We start from the raw sequence: 12,401 nt of genomic DNA on the forward strand, positions 1-12,401 counted from the left end.
GAGACCCTATGGGATGGGCCAGCTGTTCGCTGTCTCTCGCTTTATATCTAGTGAACCCATCATAAGGAACTCGTGCAATAATTGAGAACGCCTCTACCTCGTGGACCATGCGGCGGTCCCGCGACGACACGTGACGTTTGTTCGCCGTGTCTCCGGGGAAAGCAGAGCCGTTCGTGGTGTCTGCTGGTGAACTGACCCGGGTAGCATGCCAACAAAACCAGCGACCGGTGGGATCTCGTCACCTACCCCGGCAGTGAAAGGTGGTCACGTGCTCTGCTCGTCGTCTCCTGCCCTCGCCTTCGACGTTGGAGACTGCATGCTTCCAAACTTGGCTTAAGGGCTACCGTTGACGTTGCCGTCGGCCACGCCCAGGACTGTTCTCGGAATCTCCTGACGTTTTTTTCCCCATCATTCGGCCTTGGAAGAAGGCCTTCCCTGTTTTGATTCATTCACCATGGTTAGCTGTTCTTTTGGTTGTCAGTGCTTCCATCCTAGACTAAGTCGCTGGGGGCTATAGGACAAATTAATGTGCAGGACCATCTCTATGTCAATTTTTTTTACCATGATGAAATCTCCATGAGCCAATGAAAGAGCAGGAGAATGAGGATTTTGCATGCAAAGTCTGGTGCAAGCTTCCGCATCAAAAGATTTCTTCCATCTTTGATTACACTACTGTAACTAGAAAGAGAAGGTGCTAAATGTTAGATTTAAGGCTAATATATTGTTGGTAGAATTATCATCAAAAAAGAATTATGTTGGTAGAATGTGCTGCTCCTTTATGAAGAGGCAGGGAGATGAGCTTGACCATTGTCTAAGCTAAGGTGTCATTTACTTGAATTTATATTAATTAATTATATGAATTAATTTAATGAGTAAAGATTGATTATATGGAATTAGTAATCGTAGAATTAGTAACAGAAAATAATTAATATGAATTAATTTCTATAGATTGTATATTTGTGTAAACTATATATGGCCTAGTAGATAAGAAGGCCCGCTCCTGTTATATTTGCTATCGATAGCAAAACCCAAGCGAAGCAAACATAACTCTAATGTGTCACAATTGAAGTTGATTATTAGATTCTTGAAGCTATCATAATGGCTAAATGTCATCCACAATATCGAAATGTGAGGCGGTTAGAAGCAAAATAATTATTTGAAAGGTCTTTCATGTACGTGAACTTACGAATTGAGCTAGATCCAATAGAAACAACTATCTACTAAGCGATCAAAGATTTTGCATCTAGTTCTTGGATCATACATCTCTAAAAATGTAAAGCATATTCAAAACACATGGTCATATAACTGAATATTTTTACTCGCAATAGTCTCACTAGGGAGAAAGCTAGTATTCTTATCTATTGCATTGGACATGTAGAAATGATTTCATACATAGCCTCTTGTGTAAACATGCTGAAATTTCATTTTGGTGTTATTGAAATTTTTGTTATGGATTTCACTCATCACCGCCATTATAGCTACTTGTACATACCAACTTACCAAAGAAACTTAGCGTTCAATATAGCGACGCCATACATAAATAGATGGAATATGCTTAGGCAGCAACATAGAGATTCATGTGTACATATTTTATAGGTCGCATCTTTTGATAAAACATATGTCACACTCTAAATATATCATATATTATATACTAAATGAAGCAATCTTCCCATATTATTAACTAAACATGCACTGCTAGTAAAAAATTTATTCTATTTATCCTTGTCATTTTTAAGAATAGATTTAATATATTAAAAAACTAAAATATTAATTTTTAATGCAAAATTTGCATCATATTAACGCCAACAAACTTCCTGAGAATATTACCCGGGGTTAAAATTCTGTGTAAACTAAACCTGTTGCTTTTCGAGTTCGAATGACAAGATCAACTCAACATAGATTTTTCCTCCTCCGAGCGTAGGGATCGCCGATTCCTACTTGCGAAGAGTTCTATATATACCCATTCCCTTCGTTTCAGATAGGTGGAAGAACAAAAACTTCTTTTGCTTTCCCTCGCAGGGGAAATTCTTGTAACCTCCCCTGTTTCTGTTTTTCCCCTGTTTCTATTTCCCTCGCAGTTCGAAGCTCGCCGAGGCTCTTTTGTAGGTCCTTCGGCCACTCGAATCTTAAAATCCTGCTTCTAGATCACTTGTGATATCTGTCTCGATCGGAAAAATGATTTGCTCAGCGAAGCATTCTCCGGCGGCCTTCGCCTTCATGCTCTACAAATCCCCATCTCTCCGGCCGCGATCCTGCTCTGCTCTTCCTCCAATCTCCTCCTCCTCCGAAAACCTCGATTCCGCCCGTTCTTCCCGAAAACGTCTTTGCCTCACCCCTCTCGGAAGCTTCGGCTTCGGATCCCGCGATGGACACGTCCACGCCGCCGAGCCTCGGGGCCTCTCCTTCAAGCGCACGGCCTACGAGGCCAACAGTGCGGAGGGAATTGCTCTCCCGAGCGAGGACGCGCGCACGGCCTACGAGTCCAACAGTGTGGAGGGCATTGCTCTCCCGAGCGAGGACGCGCGCCCGGCGGCGGCCCAGAAGCTCAAGATCGGGATCTACTTCGCCACCTGGTGGGCTCTCAACGTGGTGTTCAACATCTACAATAAGAAGGTCCTCAACGTCTTCCCTTACCCCTGGCTCACCTCCACCCTCTCCCTCGCCGCCGGGTCCCTCATTATGCTCATCTCCTGGGCCTCACGGGTCGCCGAAGCCCCCAAGATCGATCCCGAATTCGTGAAAGCCCTCGCTCCGGTGAGAAACTTAGCATCTTTGTTGCACTTTCTGGGTTTTGGGGCTCTTTTGTTTGGTTCTGTGATAAAAAGTTCTCTTTTTCTCGTGGCTCGATTAGGTGGCGGTGGCGCATACCATTGGACATGTGGCGGCGACGGTGAGCATGTCGAAGGTGGCGGTGTCGTTCACTCACATAATCAAGAGCGGGGAGCCGGCATTCAGTGTGTTGGTGTCGAGGTTTTTGTTAGGGGAGAGGTTCCCGGTTCCAGTGTATATGTCGCTGGTGCCGATCATCGGCGGTTGTGCTCTGGCCGCCGTGACGGAGCTCAACTTTAATATGACCGGTAAGTGTTTTAAGATATGTTTCTGTCTGATATGAAGTTAAGTGTCAAGATTGGTTTTTGTTGATCAGTTGCTCTGTTCTTATGTTATGGACTGTACGAGCTTTGTTGCTGATTAATGGTTTATAATAATGTTCTTGTGATATCATCTTTGTGTGTGTGTGCGAGTGCGTGTTTTTTTTTTTTTTTTTTGATAATACATAAAATTTAAAGTAGTATTTTGCTGAAGTTGGTGTCTCTCGGTCATTATGTTTCGCTTGTGCATTATTACTGATATTTAGTTTTTAAAGCACCTCCAAATGAAGGTGCTGTTTCAAGGATTTAATAAAAAAAATTTATCGGATTAATGTCATGGTGTCCAAGATGGGTTTTGTGGAATTGTTGTCTTAGAAAATATGATTTGTTTTGTTGTTCTTGATCGTTTTCCTGGTAATATTTTATAAACATCTGTTTGAACTGAAATTCTGAATTGGATTTGAAACTTGGGATTGTTAGAGTAATTATGATTTGGTGCATCAGGTTTGCATATGGAACATTGAATTTTTCACCTATTATTTCATACCTGCGGTTTTTTAGAGTCCTTCTTGTTATCTTGCCTTTCTAGTAGTTTACTTCATTGTGCTAAATTATGTCAGCTTAATAACATCCTCAGCATCTCAAACTCTTAAAGCACTACTATGAGCATTTTCACATTGCTTATATCACTTTCATCTATTGTATACCTTGAATTTGGTGGTTGAGATGTTGGCCGTGGTTGCAGGTTTTATGGGTGCAATGATATCAAACCTTGCATTTGTTTTCCGAAACATATTTTCAAAAAGAGGGATGAAGGGGAAGTCAGTTAGTGGAATGAACTATTATGCCTGTCTCTCCATTCTGTCTCTGTTGATACTCACACCATTTGCAATTGCCGTGGAGGGTCCGCAGATGTGGGCTGCTGGTTGGCAGATGGCTATCTCACAGATTGGTCCCCATTTTGTCTGGTAAAAATAGTGCCTTTAAATCCCTTCTACGTAAATATATTCTACTGCTATTATGTTAGTAATTTAAGCACTCATAGTTATCATCTAGATGCAGTATGCCTCTATGAAGCTACTTCTCAATGGACTTTTAAGATGCTTGGGACTAATTAACCCCATATTCTCAAGATATATTTGTTTTTCGGAAAAAAGGAGGCCCATTGCTTGTTTTATAGACGCAGTATCCATTTACCTAGCCACTTCACCGCGACTTTTTAAGATGCCTGGCATTTGTTTTTCTGAAAGAGAAAAGATGATTTTCTAGATAGTTTTATGAATCCTTTTTATAGGACTCATAGTTCATTCTGGAAATTGGAAGACTCAAACGAATGCTGTTGTCTTTTCTTGGGTGATTTGCTACTTTCTTTTTTATTTTGAAATTCATATGCTAAGGGAGCAAAGGTGCTGGCGATTTCTGGATCAAAAGCATTGTAACATTTATAGTAAAATAGGGTCGTATAAGGACATCATAAGGCAAGTCAAATTTGCAAGTTACTCTGAATTATGATTTCTTATCAGCCGAACCTTTGTTATTTCTTATCTTAAAATGTAGACATTTGATATTGTTTGTATTTGCTGATTATGTGTAGATTAGAGTATACTATTTCTACACTTGACTTCAGAATTCTAGAAGTGATATGATTGTTGAATATTTTATTTGACTATTGTTTTAGCTGATCGAGTTTGTCTATTTGGCTGTTGTACCATATTTGTGTAGGTGGGTAGCAGCTCAGAGCATCTTCTACCACCTGTATAACCAGGTCTCCTACATGTCACTAGATGAAATTTCTCCCTTGACATTTAGCGTTGGTAACACAATGAAGCGGATATCTGTGATTGTCTCTTCCATCATAATTTTCCATACTCCTATCCAACCCATCAATGCCCTTGGAGCTGCGATCGCGATTTTTGGAACTTTCTTTTATTCTCAGGTAATTTTTTTTTGATATGTACAGGAAGTCATATATGTTTGCTGCGTTTATATTGCACAGGACATAAGGCTGTGATTGGATGACAAGAGACTTTGTGCTTTCGCTTCTTCATATTTTCTGAAGAGTTTGAGATGCCCGCATTTACAAAAGTAGCATCGTAACTCCAAATATTTTATTTTGTTATACGCTCAATTCTAATCTGAATATACCACACAAACCTTTATTTTGTTTTCGAATATGTTGCCACACAAACTTTATTGAGCAGCAAAAAACATAAGAAATGACCGGTTGATATGAACAGTAGTAACAATCAGAGACAGATTGAATTGGAAATTTGTCACAAACCAGTACTTCTTGGTTATGTGCTGTATAATTTTATCTGCAACCATCTTAGATGTGTGCTGTGCAATTTTGATGGCTCACTAATTTTTCTTAAAACGGTTGTGCAGGCTAAGCAGTGAAAGCTTCAACTATTTAGAGGATCCTGTCACTAGATTGGTTTTCCATTTATTGTTCCTGAGTACCTTGTGCGGAGATCAATTTTGAACAGGCAGCAGCATTAGCAGCAGCAGCAGCCCATTGTAGATATACGATCTATGGAGAGTAACTATAATTAGTAGAATAAGTTTGATGTTCCGGTACCATGAGAGTAGCCGATCGTCATGCAAAGATGTTTGCATTAGGAGTTATGTAGCATGGTAGCTTGAGATATATTGGTACTGTACTGTTCTTTTTGCACCATCTCTTTCCAATCCACTGTGTATGATTCCTTTTCTCTGTAATGAAAGGGCAAGTTGGAATGTTGGCCGTTGGCATGTACATGCCTGATTGCAGTATACAGTTCCTGGATTGGGACAAAGTGCTTTATCTCTGGGTTGGGCTCTGTACATTTTAGAGGGTATGATGTGATGGGTGCTAGATCTCAATTTGGATTCTTGTTACTGTTGTTGCATCTGAGCTGCTCATGGCTTACAACTGGGACTGGAAATGTGGCCAGCATCAATTTTTTTTTAACAGCATGTCTGCTTTCGGCCATGAACCATGAATACCAGAATTTTCTTTAATTTTGGCATCTTGCTATCCGTTGGTAAGAGGAAGTATCTTCCCAATTAAAGTTTGGTGATAGGTTCAATCAAATAGATGTCATCTGAGCTAAAGTTTGTTGATAATTTATGTTGGCATTCAACAGGCTCTTGGTCGCTAGAAAACATAAGAACTGGATCGTGTATGTTATATTTATATGAAAGGGACCATGACTTTAGAAGAGCTCCTTGATGTCAGAGACCCAACCTAAGGGTTTCTTGATCTTGGCTCTTAGCTCACGCCTTTCATGATCAAAACAAACAACAACCGCTTGTTGATTTTGATGAACTTTTAGGGACAAAACGGGTTTGGTGCTGCTGTTAGTAAAGCAAGTTATTTTTGCTGGGCACCTGTTTGATCCAAATAAATTCCCTAAACCTTAATTTCATGGTAAAGGAAGATTAGCCAACTTTTAAAAATCACTATCAGAAACAAACAACTATCTTACTTATTGAACTCGGGGAACACACTGCATTGCATGGAAACAATACAGTTTATCTCATAGAGAGAACTCGGGGAACACACTGCAACTAAATATTCCATCTCCACTCTTTTGTCCCTTCACATAATAATTTTGACAAGAAACCTGCCATGGTAGAATAGAAGCACTGTGACCTGAATGACCAGCCAACGCTAAATTCATGATGAGTCCCGTAATCAACTTTAAAACATACTAGCAAGTTAGAAAGAAAATCCCATAATCAGTCAAATTACTGAACCCTAGGTATCATCCAGTACCAGCATCTTCGCTGTCAACTAGGAAAAGAATTCTAATAAAACCACTGAAGAGATGCAGCTATTGCAGTCTTGTTCTGATAATTAAGCAAAGGAACAATTAACCATCAATAGATACAGATCATGAACTCATCTAAAAAACAATATTGCCCATAACTAGTATCTAACATGAGATGATGAATTTCCAAAAACTTCTAGCTACAAATTGCAGCAAAACAGCATCCGACAGCCAGTACAAGTAAATTCCATTTTCCAACAGAACTACAGGAAGATAGATACGACAACTAAAAAACAGAACTCCAAGACATTAAGAGAATAACAATGAAAATTCATCATTGATATGATTTTCATGTTAAAATCAAAATTCCATGGAGTAAAAAGGTTGCTACAGTTCATTTTCAACCAAACCAAAAAAAGAACAAGGCATTCAAATGGCAAACAAAGCAAATCAGAAGAGCGATGTCCCCTTCCCCTTCTTGTCTCCACCTATCTCAAAATGTTTGCATCTCTGGCAAAGAGGTGGGAAACATATTAACATAAGGAAAAAACATTTTAACAAAAAGGAAAAAAACACATATTAGAAGGCCAAATAACATCGTGTCAAGAACCTTGATTGGGTGCTGCGAATAATGCTTGCAACTCTGACACTGCAGCTTCAACACAATTTTCTTTGTTGTTTTTGCCTGGCATGAAAAATGAGTAATAATAAAATATACCACGCTCATATGTTCAAGAAGCTACTATGTCACTACATTCATTCCAACTATGGTCCGCCCATGGAAATCAAAATGCTTCAGTAATGTTAAGAATCACTACTCACTGCTGTAGCTGGGATACCAGAAGATCAGAGTCGTTCATTATATAGGATAACAACATGCGCAGAAATACTGGCAGGTGCACTAAATGCCATGATAGTGAGGAGCAGATATATTCTACCAATCAACATATCCTAGGCAAGTTTTTAAGCTCTCAAGATCAGGGAAGAGTACCTTCTTGTGGAACACAGGCTTTGTTTGTCCACCATAACCTGACTGCTTTCTGTCATAACGACGCTTCCCTTGGGCAGAAAGACTATCTTTACCCTTCTTATACTGTGTTACTTTGTGAAGGGTGTGCTTCCTGCACTCTTTGCTCTTGCAGTAAGTCTTCTTTGTTTTTGGAACATTCACCTGTAAGACAGTTTTTGATAGGGATCTGCCTTCAAATAAGGTAAAAAAAGAGAGAGGAAAATATTCCAAACAGCAGCTAGAAGCTACATTGTTGGTGGCATCTTGAAGAACAAAGTATTGCTAGCTAGTTGGCAACATCACCCCCTAATAATATGCAATGCATCATCTTCTTGATAACGGAAGAATGTCTAAGAATACATCCACCCTAAATTGTTTTAGCAAGCTCCTTCATACCACTTTCTCAGTTAAAGCAAGACAAGTGGTTACCCAAGACCTCCTAATAAAGCCAGTCACAACTAATGACAAAATCAGGAAAAAAAGGCCAGCAAATTAATAATGAGGATGAACCTAAATCCTTGTCCCATTTATGTAGGGTCTCATCACCATCTTGAAGCTAGATTTTGAAATTGCATGAAGAATTCAAATTGAAAGACTATCCCCTAACATTTTTATCATAACAAGAAAAAAGCCGTTAAATACTGATCTCAGATAATGTTTTAACCTCATGAACTACTTAGGACAACAGTGCACCTTCTAGAATTATGCTTGTGCCAGATTTCCACCTCTGCAGATATTTATGGCAATCTTTCTGGTACGAATGTTTTAATCTATAATATCTACAATAACCAGCAGTTTTCGTGGAGTCAATTTCTCTTATGGGTAATGATTTGATTACCTGAAGCTCAAAATTACAAGCTATAAATAGAGAAAACTATTTATGGTAACCATAGGTAGGATCATTTTACTAAGATATGATGATTCATATGAATATAGATGTAAGTGCTGGAATATACTAACAAAAAATATTACATAAAGAAATCCTAGTGGTTTCTTATATTCTGGCGTATACTAACAAAAATATATATTTTAGGAGGTAAAGCTTGAAACTTGAATGAAATGCCATTTATGATTTCATTCTGCATAGTACCAATCTCCGTTCCATCAAGAAGAGCATCTAACCAAACCATATGCCATTAAATATACAATTTTAATCATTTAAAACCAAAACCTTATAATAACTATCAAATTACTTTCGAGCTTATTAGATTATAGCTAATCCAGGTTTTAAAACTGCAAAACCACTAGAGCACTCTAGCACTCGTATACCAAGACAAGCATAGTGTTACAATGAAAACAGGAAATTCCAACTTATGAGTCGATCCTTACAATTTCAAGTGTTTTGACATAAATTAAGCTTAACATTAAGCTCTAAGTTCGTTTAATAAAAACATGTGCTGTGAATGTCACAGGGTCCAAGCAATTTCTATAAAAGTGGTTGCCTCGAGCATCATCATAACATGTCAAATTCAATTATCAAATTATTCTCCACTACCTAGCACATCCAATGTATAGAAAGTAATCATAAAATGACGGCAACTTAAAAATCATAGGAAACACAGTGACTCCCCTTAAAATTACATCTCAACAATTTGTCAGAGACTTCTCCGAGCTACTCTTAGTCCATGAAAATAACCTAAGGTTCTATCTTAATGGATTAAACGGACGCCTCACCGTCAAGCAATATACTCGAACTTTGGTCTTGTGACCAAAGGAAAGATAAAAAACAAACAAACCTACATAACAAGTCCTAGCCAAGAACCTGCGTCATAAAAGCGATCATTGGGTAAGCAGTTCCCACAAGATTTTCAAAAAAGCCTCCATGAATCATCAAGATCTCTCGCCTCACCATCAAAATCAACCACTGATTTCTCAAATCTAAAACCTAAGGCACTCAATCTCGTAAAGATCACCACTTTCCATGCCTCTAAGCCTGAAATCTTGTAACCGGGGCAGTGTCAATTTTGAAACCATAGAAGAACACTGGAACGATAAACCGCTAATGACCAATAAACTTAACCAACGACTCTGCCAATAGCAAATAAAAAAAAAAGAACTTTCTAACCCTCGAATCGCAGAAAATGCAAGCATCCATCCCTTTCTAAATCATACTTCTACATAGCTTTTCCAAAACTATATAAATCGATTTCCAATTTGATCAATAGAAGAAATCATACTGGAAAATAAGAGGAGATCCAGCTTGGTATTTACCATGGTTACAGCTAGGGTTAAGGTTCCAAATACTCCGAATAATCCTCCCCCTGTGCGAGCCGGCGGAACGAAGAAGCCAATCTGAGGGAGAGTTCGAGCCTTTTATGTTTACTCCTGCGGGTGGAGGGCTAGGGTTAGGGCTTTGAAATGTATATATTTAAATTCCAATTTTGCCCTTATGACATGGTAAGACTTGACGTGCTAGGGTTTAAGGATTAGTAAGTGGGCCAGATCTTGTTGTCGAACGAAATTGGGCCTCAACAACGGTTCTGATTAACATGAAATTTGTTTTGCTATTTGTAATTATACATGTAAAAAAATTATACTAATGATGGTTGATTTGGGTTTCATCATGGACTCACAAGATCATTGACTAAGATTGGCATCACTTCAATCTTTAGAAAATAATAGTTCATCATGGATGGTGTTATTGTGGCCAGAGGTGTGCATGAGCTAGGCTAACCTAACGGACTCGAGCATGATCCCATTCGTCTCTAGCTTAAACAGTTTTATTTAGACTGCCCATTTTTAATTTTTGATAATTAGTACAACATACAGCTTACTCGGGCAAAATACTCTTCTGTAAATACTTGATACATGGACAAATGACATAGACCTAATAATGCATCGAGGATTGACCTCCTTACAAAATCCCTCCCCCTTAAGTTCTTCCAATAATTGCTACTCAATCAGCTATCATATTTCCTTCTCCGAGCGTATGAACTATCTTAAAATCTTGAAAGCACCCCCAAGAAATGAAAATAATCTTCTAGCAAAGCTATGCATGTTGCTTCTCTAGTCACCCATGCCTAACAGCCCACTAATTTGGTTTGTCAAGACCAGCCCAACCCCAGCCCTTGTATCAAAAGAAATAAAAGAACGATCAGTATTCATTTTGATATGGGGATAAGTAGGTGGATACTAATGAACCCATGTTTGGGTAGTATCAGGTTGGTAAAGCTGCCCCTATTTACTGAGTAATTCTTGGCCATGGCTCAAGTCCTTCGCTCTCTCCGAGCCTAATATGATCCACTGACTACCCCGAGCTCAGACAGCCCACGTACGCGCAAAAACTTAAAGGGTCTTAGTTTATATACAATTTTGTTAACGTCCCACTTATTAGTGATCATAAGGTCATGAACGACACAAGTATCAACAGTAGTGATGAAAATAACAAGGAAATTGAGACAAAGGAGATTCAACAACCAAGGGATAATGCATGAAAGTAGAATCATTGTCATTACCAACATTAACCTTCGATGCTTCTTTGACACCAAGGAGCCTATTTAGGACCAACTTGGGAATATTCGGCCAGATCTAGAGGTATTCGGTCGGAGAGAACGAAGAAAAAGAGTGCTGATGGGGTGATGTTGAGTTTTAGGCTAGGCACATTTACCGAGAAGCTAACAGGGTTGCGAACTGAATGGTCTCATACATGGCTAATCACTCTGGGGGTATTCTATGGGTTGGAAAATGAGAGTTGCCTAGCGTACTTCATGATGTTGTCTTTTGACTTTTTTAAATGTATTCATATTAGAGGTGTATGAGCCATTTATTGTAGCAAAAAAAACAAAAGAGTGCGAGGGAGGGAGGTCATGGGAGGGTCACAGGCATGGGATGAGAAAAAAGATCTCTGAAGTTCTTTTTTTCCATGCCTCCCACTCTTCCTCTCTTACATCCCCATCCTCCTCGCCTCACATGCTTTTCTCCGCCTAATCTGCAGGGCCTAGCAGGATATTGCTAAACACAGCCTTATAAGGGAGGTTTTTCATGGATCAAGTATTTCATATGTTTTTCTTTTTCACTAACCTGACCCATAAACAATCTTGTCCTGAGAGGTATGCAGTCCATCATGGCTCACTTAGTCCATTCTCCAGGTGGCCCTCAAACTAACAGGCGCGGTTTAGCCATTTAGGTCCATTGCACTATACATAATAATAGTAATAATAATAATAAAGACTCATGATGAACCTTGAGATCTTAAGTAGATGATCTTTCCACTATCTAGCATAGTGTGTATTTCATTAATATGCTATGTTCCACATCAAATATGTCAAACCAGGGTCGCTATTGATAATTTGCCAATCTCTTATCAGGTAGAGAAATCATGGCAAGTTGTATGGCTCTATATAATAATAAATTGACAATTGAGCTAGTAGGCGGGGATGGCGGTTCTTTTTCCTTTTTTTTTACGAATATTTTTATATATTATGAGTACGAATATACCTAATAAAATTAGAAAAAGTCACAGAGTATTTTAGGCAACTCCCTCTCTCCGACCCATAGAGTACCTCCGGAATGGCAAGCCACATAAGCAAGCACCTAGTTTGCGTTGTCGTT

The 12,401-nt window shown here is 39.0% G+C and overlaps 2 protein-coding genes across 2 annotated transcripts; one reads left to right on the plus strand and one right to left on the minus strand.

Annotated features, from left to right (window-relative positions):
• Positions 1-1,976: 1,976 nt before the first annotated feature.
• On the plus strand, positions 1,977-5,884 carry LOC103723108 (glucose-6-phosphate/phosphate translocator 2, chloroplastic-like). Its single transcript, XM_008813921.4, has 5 exons — positions 1,977-2,754; positions 2,852-3,077; positions 3,835-4,057; positions 4,812-5,025; positions 5,475-5,884. Exons 1-5 carry the CDS (start codon positions 2,176-2,178, stop codon positions 5,484-5,486), a joined length of 1,254 nt encoding a protein of 417 aa, XP_008812143.2. The 5' UTR covers positions 1,977-2,175; the 3' UTR covers positions 5,487-5,884.
• Positions 5,885-6,989: 1,105 nt separating this feature from the next.
• Positions 6,990-10,213, minus strand: LOC103723107 (60S ribosomal protein L44). The gene is made up of 4 exons (XM_039125944.1): positions 10,062-10,213; positions 7,833-8,012; positions 7,452-7,526; positions 6,990-7,351 (listed from the first exon to the last, which is right to left on the minus strand). Exons 1-4 carry the CDS (start codon positions 10,062-10,064, stop codon positions 7,292-7,294), a joined length of 318 nt encoding a protein of 105 aa, XP_038981872.1. The 5' UTR covers positions 10,065-10,213; the 3' UTR covers positions 6,990-7,291.
• Positions 10,214-12,401: the final 2,188 nt, after the last annotated feature.

Source organism: Phoenix dactylifera, chromosome 4, assembly GCF_009389715.1.
Source record: "Phoenix dactylifera cultivar Barhee BC4 chromosome 4, palm_55x_up_171113_PBpolish2nd_filt_p, whole genome shotgun sequence".
In the NCBI taxonomy this organism is placed as follows: domain Eukaryota; kingdom Viridiplantae; phylum Streptophyta; class Magnoliopsida; order Arecales; family Arecaceae; genus Phoenix; species Phoenix dactylifera.

Bases quoted from the DNA above. Each gene is read 5' to 3' on its own strand.
- LOC103723107 (XM_039125944.1), bottom strand. The intron at 7,527-7,832 runs GTACTCTTCCCT...TTTTCATGCCAG, and splicing joins AGCCTGTGTTCCACAAGAAG to GCAAAAACAACAAAGAAAAT. The intron at 7,352-7,451 runs GTTCTTGACACG...CCTCTTTGCCAG, and splicing joins ATTCGCAGCACCCAATCAAG to AGATGCAAACATTTTGAGAT.
- LOC103723108 (XM_008813921.4), top strand. From the start codon at position 2,176: ATGATTTGCTCAGCGAAGCATTCTCCGGCGGCCTTCGCCTTCATGCTC. The intron at 3,078-3,834 runs GTAAGTGTTTTA...CCGTGGTTGCAG, and splicing joins GCTCAACTTTAATATGACCG to GTTTTATGGGTGCAATGATA. The intron at 4,058-4,811 runs GTAAAAATAGTG...ATATTTGTGTAG, and splicing joins ATTGGTCCCCATTTTGTCTG to GTGGGTAGCAGCTCAGAGCA.